Below are 14714 nucleotides of genomic sequence, written 5' to 3'. Positions count from 1 at the left end.
CAATATGTTTGTCTGTTGGAAATTGTTTAACTTTTGTAAGGAAGGTGAATTTTCTTTGAAACATTTTAATTTAAAAACATTATCTCATTAGCAGAGATCAAGCCCAACTCAATGCATTTTGTTTTTGGTTAAAAAAAATTAAACCATCCCCAAAAGAATTGCGTTGAGCAACAGAAATATATGTATAAAAATGCCTTCTGAAAATATTTTGTTTCTATCATTCTATGAGATCTCAATTCAGCTGGCAAGGCCAAAATGTTTTACCTGTTCCTAATAGACCTTGAGAAGATGGTAATGAACTGTCTTCTTGAATGGGTACATTCATTCTGGCAAAACAAATCCCACAGTACTTTGTGTCCAGAATGTAGACTTAGCATTTACAGACAAACCTGTGATATACTTCAAATTACGTCATCGGATGGCGCCGAGATGGCAGCCTCGCCAGCAGCCTGTGTGTTATTTTAACTTTTTTGTTATTTTTAGTGTGTCTTAAATGTATGTTTTAATGTTTCTCGGTATGTTTTTATGCGGGGGATGGGGGTGGAGGGGGGGAATAGGGGGAAACCATTTTCAGTTACTTACCTCGATGGAGATGTGATCTTTCTCCGTGTCACGTCTCCATCCCCTCCCCGTGGCCTAACAACTGGATGTCTGGCCTGAACCGGCCTGGAGCTTCAAGCCGCAAACACGGCGCAGACTTTAACATCACGGAGCTGGCAATCCTTTGCCGAGGATCACTGTGGAAGTGCTCCGTCCTTGTGGCCTGTGGACTTTAACACTGTGAAGCCGCGGTCTCCAGTAAGGAATGGCTGACTCGGGACCTCCATGCCACGGAGTGTTTCCGTTGCATCATCCCGACGAGAGGACTAACATCGGGCCGTCGGCAGAGGTAGTGCTGAGGGTTGAAGGCCCTGACCACCACGGGTGAACAAAGGAGGAAGATGACTGAACTTTATTGCCTCCCATCACAGTGAGGAATGTTTGTTCCACGTGGATGTTTATGTCAAATTTATTATTGTGTATTGCGTTCTTTTTTTACTTGCATGGCTGTGTGGTAACTCAAATATCACTATACCTTAATTGACAATAAGTTGCATGTGACAATAAATGTGAACTTGAGCTTGAATTAGGGTAGTGTGTGATTGGGAGGTGGTGGTGGTGTTCCTGTGCACCCGCTGCCCTAGCCTGTCATCTGTTTGGGACCTGCTATTGAAGTAGCTGAGATGAGTCACTGATATATTTTTAGATGATGTATACTGCAGCCACTGTGTCCCAGTGTCCTGGACGGTTTTGAATGTTGTTGGAGCAGCAGTTATCTGGCAAGTAGAAAGTGTTCCATAATATTCTTCACTTATGGCAGTGTTTATGTGGCCAGTCCAGTTTAATTTTTGTTCAACGTGACCTCCAGGATATTGATGGTAGATCTCATCAATGATTCTCCATTCAATGCTGAGGATGGATATATAGATTCGCTCGTGAAGATTTACTCATAAAAGATATTTGGACAGGTTCGTGGCTAGGAAAGGTTTAGTGGGATATGGCCCTTACACGTGCAGGTGGGGCGTCTTGGGAAAGTTGGGGCGAAGGGCCTGTTGTTGTGCTATATGACTCCAAGATAGTTATTGCATGGTATTTTTGAGACACAAATATTATGCTGCGAGCAAGCATAGACTCATTTGCTAAAACATTGCAATTGAAATTGAACATTGTAAAATCATCAGCATACCCCAACTTTGGCCTTCTGACAGAAAGGACAGCAATGATTAAGCATGTGAAGATTGTTTGCCCAAGAGACAGCCATGAGGAACTCTCATGGTGATATCCTGGGGCTGAGATGATTGACTTCCAACAACTATAATCATCTTCCTTGTGTGTGAGGTATGACCCTTAACGTGGCCAGGGAGAGCAGTAGCCAACCAAGAAGATGAAAGTAGTATGGGCAAAAATGATCAAAATCAAAAAAAATGTTTGGTGTGCCACGTTTCAGCTACATTACTATTTCTAAATTTTGGTTTAATATTACTCTAAGATTTATTTACTGTACAAATATTGGAGAAAAGCTGCAATATCCTATAAGGAATTCATAAATGGCATGCAATGGTGTAAATTATTTGAGAAATGAAGGCCTCTCATACTGCATCACCATCCTGGCCACACGCTCATCTCCCTGCTACCTTCAGGTAGAAGGTACAGGAGCCTGAAGACGGCAACGACCAGGTTCAGGAATACCTACTTCCCCACAGCCATCAGGCTATTAAACCTGGCTCGGACAAAACTCTGATCATTAATAACCCACTATCTGTTATTTGCACTTTATCAGTTTATTTATTCATGTGTGGATATATTTATATAATGGTATATGGACACACTGATCTGTTTTGTAGTAAATGCCTACTATGTTCTGTGTGCTGAAGCAAAGCAAGAATTTCATTGTCCTATCAGGGACACATGACAATAAACTCACTTGAACTTGAACATCAAGAGCATTTTGTATTGCTACTTAACATTTTCAGAAGCATTCATATTTTGTTGAATTGGTTTTGTAAATTCAAGCAAATTCTTCTTGCTATATACACAAAAACCCTTGTTAAAACAGACCATAGGGGAGGGAATGGTGTCCGTTTTTGCTGATTATCTGTTATAACAGAATAATTAATCCAATGGAAGGTTTTAGAAGGTCTGTAAAGATCTCAAAATCAGCGCATGTGGCAGAAATGGGAGAGAAAGTCGTGTTCTCAGATTAATCTTAATTTAGAGATACAGTACAGTAACAGGTCTTTTGACAGGTATGTTGTCTGTGTTTTATGTTATGTTCTGCTTACTGTGTTCTTCTGTACCACAAACTGTATGTCTGCATGACTGGAATCAGCTTATTGTGTAAAATCCTGTACTGAACATGAATTCCACCAGCTTGACTGTGTGGTCATTAAATAATCTTGAATCTTGACCCACCGAGTCCATGCCGACTATCAATTACCCGTTCTCACTACTTCTATGTTATCCCACTTTTACATAAACTCCGACACACTAGATCAGTGGTGGGGAACCTTTTCATGTTGGAATGCCGCATTAAGTTAGCTGTAATCTAATAAGGCCGCATCCAAGAAACTTCAATTAGATATACTTCAAAATGTACATTATTTTGTTAAAATAGCCCTCATGACTTGCTAATGTTTTAATTGTGGCCGTCAGTCGGGAAGGATTATTTCGTTGAATCTTCTTTTACTCTTTGGTATTTTAACTATGTTCATTTTAAGATTAAAATAAAAATAATAAAAGACGAATAAAAACATATTAATAAAAATAAAAGGATTTGTTCTACAAAATTTGGATTGTTTCAAAAGGCCGCACTTAATGGCCTAGAAGGCCGCAGGTTCCCCACCCCTGCACTAGATGAATAGTCTCCCAACACACAGAGGCCGATTAACTTACAAACCCTTACGTCTTTGGGATGTGGGAGGAAGCCACAGCAGCACGCAGATAGCACCTGGGTCTCTGGCGCTGGGAGGCAGAGGCTCTACCAGCTGCTCCATTCTGTCTCATAACTCATCAAGCCCCAGATCCCAGAATTAACGGTATTTTTCCAATTCCCTGCTCCAAGGGAGAGATGTCACTTGCCAATGTTAACATTAAATGACAATCGGCCAACTTCATCAAACTGCAAGCAAGCCCAAAATATTTATTGTTTCCAAACGTGAATACGGCCGAACGATCATTCCATCAGTCATGAGGAGCGAATTCTTTCGACCCAGCTTTATTTCTTCTTCCCCCCCTCCCGAGTACCAACCTGCTCACTGGACACGGATCTCTGTACGTGGCACCTTTCCATTCCTCCGGACTGGATTTTTGGTATTCTGCTGACAGAGATTAACCATCAGGCACACAGTAAATCTCCATTTTATGAGGTGGTTTATCTATTTTCAATCCTGGTGTTTTTGTAACCTTAAAATGCTAATGTTTCCTGACCTACCTGATACGAACAGACTCCTAGGTTACAACAGATTTCCTCCATTATAACCAAAATCCATTATGAGGTCGGAAAAACAAGGGTTTACCGTATTGTGATTCATATCTTACCTTGGATACTTTAAAGTATATTCTATCATTTTTTTGAAAAAGTTATATTAAAATAATATTGCCCTTGGCATAAGACTGAAGGACAATCTGAACTCAACTTATAGATCTTTCCTTATTTGATCACAGAATAAATTGAGATAACTGCATAATAAATATCTTCATCATTTTGGTGAGAGCTAGTAAACCGTTTGTCCAAAAAAAAACTTTTTGATTACCATCTTCAGTAATTCTCAGAACCTTATTTGTCAACCATTTAAGACTTGGGGTAAGAAAAGAGCTTTATAGAAAGAACTAAATAATCTATAGTTTATGGTTACCTTTCGGTTATATCCAATGATCTTTAATTTATTGCAGAATATTTTAAAACATTTTGGCAGCCTGTAAACCAGATGCAATAGGCTTGCACCAGGGTCTCTTCCATACCCCGTAACGCTGCTCTCTCTCCCGATCCCCCCCATTCGTAACAAGGGCAGAGTCCCCCGAGTTCTCACCTTATACCCCACTAGCCGTCACATAGAACAAATAGTCCTCCGTCATTTTCGCCACCTCCAACATGACCCCACCACTCGCCACCTCTTCCCATCGCCTCCCCTGTCTGCTTTCTGCAAAGACCGCTCCCTCCCCAACTCCCTTGTCAATTCTTCCCTTCCCTCCTGCACCACCCCCATCCCGGGCACTTTCCCTTGAAACCGCAAGAGATGCTACACTTGTCGCTTTACCTCCCCCCTCGACTCCATTCAAGGACCCAAGCAGTCATTCCAGGTGCGACAGAGGTTCACCTGCATCTCCAACCTCATCTATTGCATCCGCTGCTCTAGATGTCAGCTGATCTACATCAGTGAGACCAAGCGTAGGCTTGGCGATCGTTTCGCCAAACACCTCCGCTCGGTCCGCATTAACCAACCTGACCTCCCAGTGGCTCAGCACTTCAACACCCCCTCCCATTCTGAATCCGACCTCTCTGTCCTGGGCCTCCTCCATGGCCAGGGTGAGCACCACCGGAAATTGGAGGAAAAGCATCTCATATTCCGCTTGGGCAGTCTGCACCCTAGTGGTATAAACATTGAATTCTTCCAATTCCGTTTAGCCCTTGCTGTCTCCTCCCCTTCGCAGCTTTTACTCAGCCCTCGGGCTCCTCCTCTTTTTCTTTTCTTCTCCCCGCCCCGCCCCCCCCCCCTCCCAGCCTCCATCAGTCTGAAGAAGGCCTATTTCCTTCGCTCCATAAATGCTGCTGCACCCCCTGAGTTTCTCCAACATTTTTGTCAACCAGATGCAATAAATGTCGCTGTTAATATTTGTATGAGGCACCCCACAAATTTACAAATGAGCAATGATACATTAGTGTTGCACGTTTAAAAGAAAAAAAGCCTGAAACCATTTTTTAAGATTTATGCTTTCATTTCATTTCCTGTCGTAACAAACTGCCATTAGTTTATTGTTATTGATCACCACCTTATTTCAGATGACCTATTCATCACACTCCCTGTGTTGCCTTCACCACAGTAAATTACCCAATCACACTGCCTCACAGGCTTGGTAGCTGTTTTCTATTTATATAATGAGTTCTCTTTGCAAACTGCTTCTGCAGTGTAATTAAACAGTTATACATACCAGCCAACTGCAAAACCTAATGCTTTAAAAAAACAAAACATCTCAAGTATCTTTTGGGAAATTTGTGAACATCATTTTGCATCCCTTCATCATGCCAACACCCACCTTTACCCAAAGCTCACTACATCAGCTACTAACTAAATGAATAACTAGATGCAGTGTGGAGCGTCTCTCGGGCGAGGTTGTTTTCCACGTGACTGCTATTTCCTGGTTTCTGAAGTGATTCTGTAGAATCTGAAACCCTTGTCTGCGTATGCGGTGAGAGGGGGCAGGCTTGCGATAGTTGGAGAAGATCAGCCTTTGCTGATTGTATGATGCAGGTATGCAGTCATAGGATTCACTCATGACATTCAGTTGATGTGCTTTTGATTTTAAACCCCACACTTGTGAAGCTGAGCTCAGTGCCGAGTTAGTATGTACTGCAAAGATGATGCGAGTAGTAAGAGATTGTTTAAAATCTCCACGGCACCGCTCTCCGCCCAACGACCGGTGAGTCTGAAAATTATCAGGGGTTGGGGTGGGGGGAGGAGAGAAGAGACAGATGTTTGCTATGAAGTTGATTCGAGAGTTGACAGATCAAAATAACATTGTCATCCATGCCTGTGCCCTGTGAGATTCTCGTTAGTGAGCACTTACTACGAGATGAAATCATGCATGCATTTTCTGCTGTTAGTGTGATATTGTAAAATTTAGAATACATATGAAGAAATTAGTGTGTGATGCAAGAAGGCCACAATACCCATAATTCATGAAAGCAAATGTAATAACATACCAACATTACAGATTTCTAATGAGGGGTTGCTTTTGTGCAGTCAGAATCTCTAAATAAAAAAAACAATTGAATAATGCTTATGTGGAATTTTGAAGATTGTATCTATTCTTTTAAAAATGTGATGTATTGTTATTTATTTTTGATAACACTCAAAGTGTGCATGTATTGGCTATTTAAAATTTAGTCTTGTAATAAAATGTAGTTTAATGGTGGGATGATCCTTCTAGCTCCTCCTCTTCCTATAAGCTCTAGCTTCGATTAGCCAACAGCTCCATAGCAACAGTGACATTTGTGGTGAGAAATCGTCTCATTGATTTTCGACTCTGTATTTCACTGAACCCATTCTGATATCAGGCATTTTGGTTCCTCACTGAAATTGGGCATTTTATACGTAGTTTAAAAGATTACTGATATCCTTCCCATTCCCTCCCATTGTAAGAAGATGCATTTGAAGGGCGAGAAAGGATTCGGGAGCTGGTTAGCTGTTCCTGTTGTGGCTGATGTCCTTAAATATACCTGCCTTGTCTGCTGGTCTTCCAGGGAGAAAAGCAGTGTGGAAGTGGAAATCAAAGAAAAAGAGGAGGCAATCAAGCAGCGAACGAGTGAGGTCCAGGCAAGTATTAATTGCACCAGTTTTTAAGATTAAGTGAGCAACATCTGCAAAGTCATGGTGCCCTTGCTGTATTTTCAGACTGTTATTCAGAAGCAGAGATTTTGCCAATTTTGCGGGCATATCAGCTGGCAGTGTACGATTTTATTTTGGATATCGGTCAGTTACGTCATGCAGAATTTTTACTGAATCCACGCAGTAGCTATTTTTCAAGATGAAAGAATTGTATTTACTGTTAGATTAAATATTTCACAATTATTTTTGTACATTTACTAAGGTATGTAGATATATTAAGCAGTTTGAGAAATTCTGAATGAAAATAGGGAAATTATTAAAATGTACAATAACAATTCAGCTAAAACAAAAGCTCTTTACGTAATATTTTTGCCTGAAGCATCAACAAACACATGTGATATTTAATTGTCCAGTACCATTTGTCAGATTCCCCGTCAGCATCTGATCATTCTTTGCTCTAAGGGTGCTTACAGCAGTCACCGTAAATTGATCAATAAACAATTTACATGACAGTTTCTTCAGATTGCAAGGTTTATTTGGCTTGGTTACTATGGTATTATTAATGGAGATGCCAATATAGTTGGAGAAGGCATAGTAAGGGGTAAACGTCACACTTTTTTGCTGGTTATTAATGATGCAACATCAGATTATGTTAATATCATGACTGCTCCAATGTGAAATTATCTCTTGTAGCAGCATACCAGATCTCAAATGCATGACGCAGCCTCATGGATAGCTCGGAGAAATGTAGTTGCATTGTTATTGTGCTGTAGAATTCAATTCAAGATGAAATATTGCATCAGGTTTGAAGCTGCCTACTTGAAGCTCTAAGAGCAAAGCTAGTAGTTTTGTATAAAATCAGTCTTGAGGTTATCAATCGAATATAATCTGTCCTCTTCTTCGAGTCCGTTGCAATCTCAGATGTCATTCTGCCAGTATCTGGCGCAGGTCACAGCTGGTCGGGTCGGTTCAGCCAGGTCCTGGGGGCTGCACTGGGGGGCGTCGTCACACTCCAGTAGGTGGGACATTGTACTGCTCCACAGTTGCATGTGTCTTCTGCCTGGTAGTTCCAAGCTTTCATAAGTGCTTTGCACCTCCCCTGCTCCACTCGTAATCTGTTGAGGGTCTTCCAGGTTGGCCATGGGAGGTCGTGTCCGCTGGCGAGGCATTCAGTCGGAGTGATTCCTCTCTCCATCCAGTCGTGGGCTCGTGTGTTGAGCTGGTTCCATTCATCTTTCCAGATGTTGGTCCTTGCTGTTTCTTTGGTTGTCTGGAGAGGTGGGACTGTCTGCAAGAAACTGGCTCTGGATTTCAGTCGGGGTGGAGGTGCTGTGTGTCCGTGCAGGGGGTGCCTGGTATCGATCTCCTGTGCTCTCCGCTTGTCTTGGGCGACGATGGATCGTCTGATATGGGGGGGGGGGGCAATACCAGCTAGGGCGTAGAGGCACGGGACTGGTGTTGTCTTTATGCATCCCGTGATAATGTGGCACGTGTCGTTGAGGGCTGTGTCAACCAGTTTGGTGTGGTGGGAGCGGCTCCAGCTTGAGCACGCGTATTCAGCTGTGGAGAAGCACAGGGCTAGGGCAGTTGCACGGATGGTTGGTGGATCAGCGCCCCACTGAGTTTACCAGTTTGCGCAGGATGTTGTTGCGAGTGTTGACCTTGGCTTTGGTGTTCTGAAGGTGGGTTTTGAAAGAGAGTGTCCTGTCAAGTGTGACTCCGAGGTACACGGGATGGAAGTGGTTGGAGAGTTTGTGGCCATCCCATGAGACACTCAGTTGTTTTCCTGCATCTCGATTTTTAAGATGGAAGCTGCATAATTGAGTTTTTGATGGGTTGGGTTTCAAGTATAATCTGTAAAATGTGGTCTTTAATTAGCCCTCCCACTCATTCTGCTCCCTTTTACCTTATGTTATCTTTACATTTGGCTGCATTATCAATCCATCTTTGGAATGTGCCTTGATGTTTTTGAATGCTTCAAATTAATGTTATTCAGATATATAGAAATATTTTCAAATTTTGCTTTGCGGTTTTTAAATGCTGAGAACAGTAGGCAATTAAAAAAAATTGCCAACACTAAATCAATAATTTTCTTAGTGTCTACTGCAGATATTGAAGATACGTGATGTAGGGAAATTATTAAATTTGACTGATGATGAATACAATTTTGTTACTTCAGAAGCAAAATTCATTCTGTTAGTCAGATGCCAGATTGTTGGAATGCTTGCAAAACTTATGTTTACATCGCACTGTAATGGAGAGTTGTGATACAGTAACAAGCGATTTTCACACAATGTAGGAAAGATATTACCTCCAAATTACATTTGCGCATCTGATGCCAGGTTTGTAAATGCATTTGGAAAGGACTGCCATTGTGTTGGGGGAGGGGGGGGGGCACTCTAGTTTTAGAATCCTCTGCCCAGGAGATAAGCCTGCGTTCGTTTATTTGTTTGTTCTGGTTAAGGCGCTGAGCACACGGCAGCCAGCCAACAGCCGTTTGTCTTTTTCTTTTTGTTTTCATGTTTAATTTCAAGTTTTAGTGTACCTTGTGTGTTGTGACTGTTGGCAGACCAATTTCCCTCCGGGGATGAATAAAGTTTTATTGTATCGTACAATATTTTCTCTGTGGCACTGCAATGTTCAAAATAAGCACAACAAGCTTTGCAATGCATCTAGTAACTTCTGACGGCAAGGTGATAGCGATACCGCTGACTAAGGCTAAATAATATTACAAAAATCATCCCAAATGCCGGCAAGAAGCCTTCAATTCTCCAGAAGAAAAACTGGACTGGTCATCCCTCACAAAGGAAGACCTCTTAGGCTATTATGCCCATACAGATAAATCCTTAAGCAATATTCATCTACCTAAAGATGCAATAATGTGTAGTAATGTTAATTGTAAGGATATGAAGCATGGGAGAGTGATCTGATCCATGTATAATGATATAGTAAGCGCTTTATATGTAAGCAATAAGCCCTACTGCAAGCATAAAAAATAAGACACATAACATCAGGCCTGGCTGCAATAAGTATGTAGCTGAGTATCATGCTGAAGCCCGTGAAGCTACTAAATCATGGGCTATGGCAGGTAGACCCAGACGGGCCTGTGTATGAGTACAAGAAGCTCACTAATGCAAGATATAAGGCTGATTCCATGGCTGAGAAGCTGCTAACAATGCTACTGATTTTTGGAAAGAAGTGAGGGCTCTTATCCAGTTGCAAAACATCTCTACCATGCATTGCAGGTGGAATCTCCGGAACAGCTAATCTCACAGAGTTATGGCGACAACATTATTTTACTATTACTTTATTCAACTGTGTCCAAGGTGATTTGTATAGGGTGGACAATATTGAGAATAATGACTCAATGGTGATTATATCACATGAGGTGTATCATGCCATGAACAAGCTGTCCAATAACAAAGCAAGTGGCTAGTATCATATTTCTGCTGAACATCTTAAGTATGCGAGTATGAGGATAGCTCCTCTCCTTACTATTTGTTTTACTGGCTTTATGATTCATGGGTTGTTACCAGACTCAATGTTGTCTGTTAAGGACAAAGCTGGTAAAGTAGGCAGCCTAAATAATTACAGGCCCATAGCTTTAGCCAGCATATTGTCAAAAGTCTTAGAAAGAGTTCTGCTGGATAGAGTAAATTAGTTTGTTAACTCCACAGATAACCAGTTTGGTTTTAAAGCTAAACATGGCACTGACTTGTGCATATATGCCGTAAAGGAGATTGTAAACAAATATTGAGGCAAAAACTCTTCGATTCTTATGTGCTTTATTAATGCTTCCAAAGCTTTTGATCGTGTTAATCACAGAAAGCTGTTTGTTAAAATGAGTCAAAGAGGGGTGCCTAAATACATTGTGAGAATTCTGGCTTACTGGTATGCCCACCAGACTATGCAAATAAAATGGGGCAACAGGGTCTCAGCCCCATTTGGAGTTAGCAGTGGTGTTAAACAAGGGGGGATTTTGTTCCCAGTCCTTTTTAATCTTTATATTGATGATCTGTCCAAACAATTGAAAGCCTGTAATACTGGGTGCATGATTGGTAATATTTTAGTGAACCATATTATGTATGCTGATGATCTTGTGGTCTTTAGTCCATCTAACGCTGGTCCCCAGCACCTCCTCACTATATGTTCTGTGTATGGTGTGGAACATGATATTAAATATAAAGCTTGTAAGTGCTGTTATGATCTGTAGAACCAAAGAGGATAAATGTCTAAAATTTCCTGATTTTAAATTGTCTGACAATAATCTTAGTGTCTGTAATAAGGTAAAATATCTTGGGCATTTTATTACAGAACAAATGACAGATGATGAGGATATTTATAGGCAACGATGTATGCCGTATGTACAGACGAATATTCTCTTGCGAAGTTTGGTGCATGTACAGATGTGGTGAAGATGTCACTGTTCAGAGCATATTGCACACCACTCTATACTGCACACCTGTGGTCGAACTACGGAAAGACAAGGTTGCAGAGACTAAAGGTGGCATATAATGATTCCATGAGAACACTGCTAGATGGTGTAGTACTAGTAACATGTTTGACTGAACTTTATTGCCTTCCATCATAGTGAGGAATGCTGATTCCACTGTGGTGGATGTTTATGTTAAACTTTATTTTATGGTCTGTGTGTATTTTTGCTTTTTACTTAGTATGGCTGTGTGGTAACTCAAATGTCACTGTACCTTAATTGGTACATGTGGCAATTAAATTGAATCTTGAATCTTTCCGTGAGACAGTGAGCCGCTGCGCCGATGGTTGAGTGCGTGGAAATCCGCGGAGTCGATTTTAGCGGAAAGCGTGTACGCGGTTGCGGGCCGACCGTTTTTGCATGCGCATCTCTACGGCTAGCGCTCAGCTCTGCACATGTAGAATAGCGGTTTTCCTCTGTCCCCTAGGCCTACCGTACCGGGGTTGGGGTGGGGAGTTCAATCTGGGGTACTCGGTTCAATCTGGTAAAATGTGTTATTGTAAGGTATAATTAAAAAAAATTATGTATAAATTGAAGGTAAACAAGCAAGCAAATGGTGTCATTTCAAGTTATAATTAACAAAAAATTATAAAATTTCCTGTGTAAACTAATTAGAGTAAACAAACAAGGAACAGGTATCATGTTACAAGTAGGTGTAGGTGCAATATAAAATATTTTCAATATGACTTAAGTGTAAACTAGCAAGGGTGTCATTTTAAGGTATAATTATCACAAATTTTCTGTGTAAATTAAGAAGTGACATGCAAGTAAAATGTTTAAGAAGGAATTGCAGATGCTGGAAAATCAAAGGTGGACAAAAGTGCTGGAGAAACTTAGTGGGCGAGGCAGCATCTATGGAACTAAGGAAATAGGCAATGTTTCAGGTCGAGACCCTTCTTCAGACTGTTGTGAGAGTGGGGGGGGGGGGGGTGGGTGCGGGAAGAAGAAAGGAAGAGGCGGAGACAGTGGGCTGAGGGAGAGCTGGGAAGGGGAGGAGAAAGTAGGGGCTACCTGAAATTAGAGAAGTCAATGTTCATACCGCTGGGGTGTTAGCTGCCCAAGCGAAATATGAGGTGCTGCTCCTCGAATTTATGGTGGGCCTCACTCTGGCCATGGAGGAGGCCCAGGACAGAATGGTTGGAATGGGAGGGGGAGTTGAAGTGCTGAGCTACCGAGAGACCAGGTTGCAATTTATGAGAGAGCGGATGCAATAGATGAGGTTGGAGGAGGTGCAGGTGAACCTCTGCCGTACCTGGAAAGACTGCTTGGGTTCTTGAATGGAGTCAAGGGAGGAGGTAAAGCAACAAGTGTAGCATTTCCTGCGGTTGCAAGGGAAAGTGCCAGGAGAGGGGGAGGTTTGGGTGGGAAGGGACGAATTGACCAAGGAGTTACGGAGGGAGCTGTCACTGCGGAAAGCAAACGGGAGGAGATGGGAAGATGTGGCCAGTGTTGGGATCCCCTTGGAGGTGGCGAAAATGTCTGAGGATTATTTGTTGTACGTGACGGGTGGAAAGTGAGGACAAGGCGGATTCTGCCTTTGTTACGAGTGGGGGGATGGGGAGTGAGAGCAGAGTTATGGGGTATAGAAGAGACACTGGTGAGAGCCTCATCTATAGTAGAAGAGGGGAACCCCCGTTACCTGAAGAATGAGGACATCTCTGATGCCCTGGTGTGGAACACCTCATCCCGGGTGCAGATGCGTCGTAGGAGGAATTGGGAGAAGGGGATGGAGTCCTTACAGGAAGCAGGATGGGAAGAAGTGTAGTCCAGATAGCCATGGGAGTCAGTGGTTTTATACTAGATGTCGGTCAGCAGTCTATTACCTGCGATGGAGATAGAGAGGTCTAGAAATGGTAGAGAAACGTCGGAAATGGTCGAGGTGTATTTGAGTGCCGGATGGAAGTTAGTGGTGAAATGGATGAAGTCAGTGAGTTGTGTATGGGTGCAGGAGGTAGCACCAATGCAGTCGTCGATGTAGCGGAGGTAGTGTTTGGGGATAGGGCCATGGTACGTCTCAAACAAAGATTGTTTGACGTACCCTACAAACAGGCAGGCATAGCTAGGGCCCATGCGCGTGCCCATAGCCACGCCTTGTATTTGGAGGGAATGGGAGGAGTCAAACGAAAAGTTGTTAAGGGGTAAAATGTGTTATTTTAAGATACAATTTAAAAAACGGTATAAATTAAGGGTAAACAGGCATTTCAAGGTATAATTATCAAAATAATTCTGCACCCTGGACCCCCATCTCTCTTCCTCTTTTTTTCATTTTTTTCCTGTCTCAAGCCTGTCAGCCCAACCTGCTTTTGATTTCTCCAATAGAGAGGAGTCCGTGAATAGTAGTAAATGTGACTGGAAATGTACAAGTGAATCACTTCTTTACCTGAAAAGCTGCATGGATCCCTGGATGATGGGAAGAAGAGGGGTGAAAATGTAGTTGTAATGGGAAAGTGGCATGAGAAAGTAATGGTTGATGAGTGAAACAGAGTCACAAAAGGAATGGTTTCTTTATTTCTTTTACAATACTGAAGGGGATGAGTGAGAAAGTGAGAAAGTCTGAAGAAGGGTTTCGGCCCGAAACGTCGCCTATTTCCTTCGCTCCATAGATGCTGCTGCACCCGCTGAGTTTCTCCAGCATTTTTGTGTACCTTCGATCTTCCAGCATCTGCAGTTCCTTCTTGAACACTGAGTGAGAAAGATGTCTGGTGGTGACATCTCTTTAGTTGGTATGGAAGGTGGTAGCCAGAACTCTGTCCAGTAAAATGATAATTCAATAACTTGACCAGCAACCAAAGAGCTGATCCTGAGATAAGAGCTTGAATTCTACTATGTCAGTCGGGAATCTAAATTCATGTAATTAGATAAATGGACCACTTGGACAACAAAAACTCATATGTCAGGCTGTTATTCATTGATTACAGCTCGGCATTTAACACAATCATCCCCTCCAAACTGGTTACCAAACTCGCAGAACTGGGTCTCTGCGCATCCCTCTGCAACTGGATCCTCGACTTCCTCGTCCACAGACCACAGTCGGTTCGTATTGGTGGAAATGTGTCAGCCTCAATAACAATCAGCACGGGAGCACCTCAAGGCTGCGTGCTCAGCCCCCTGCTGTACTCACTCTATACCCATGACTG

At 42.3% G+C, this 14714-nt stretch overlaps 1 protein-coding gene across 4 annotated transcripts in view; it reads left to right on the top strand.

Annotated features, from left to right (window-relative positions):
- Window positions 1-14714, top strand: part of eps15 (epidermal growth factor receptor pathway substrate 15) — a 143282-nt gene that overhangs the window by 75419 nt on the left and 53149 nt on the right. For all 4 annotated transcript variants that reach the window (XM_033028581.1, XM_033028580.1, XM_033028578.1 and 1 more), the window contains exon 13: window positions 7001-7073. In XM_033028581.1, the coding sequence (XP_032884472.1) occupies window positions 7001-7073 (73 nt within the window). The remainder of the gene's footprint in view (window positions 1-7000; window positions 7074-14714) is intronic.

The sequence above is a fragment of the Amblyraja radiata genome, chromosome 10, assembly GCF_010909765.2.
Source record: "Amblyraja radiata isolate CabotCenter1 chromosome 10, sAmbRad1.1.pri, whole genome shotgun sequence".
Lineage (NCBI taxonomy): Eukaryota > Metazoa > Chordata > Chondrichthyes > Rajiformes > Rajidae > Amblyraja > Amblyraja radiata.
This window is presented reverse-complemented; position numbering and strand designations above follow the sequence as displayed.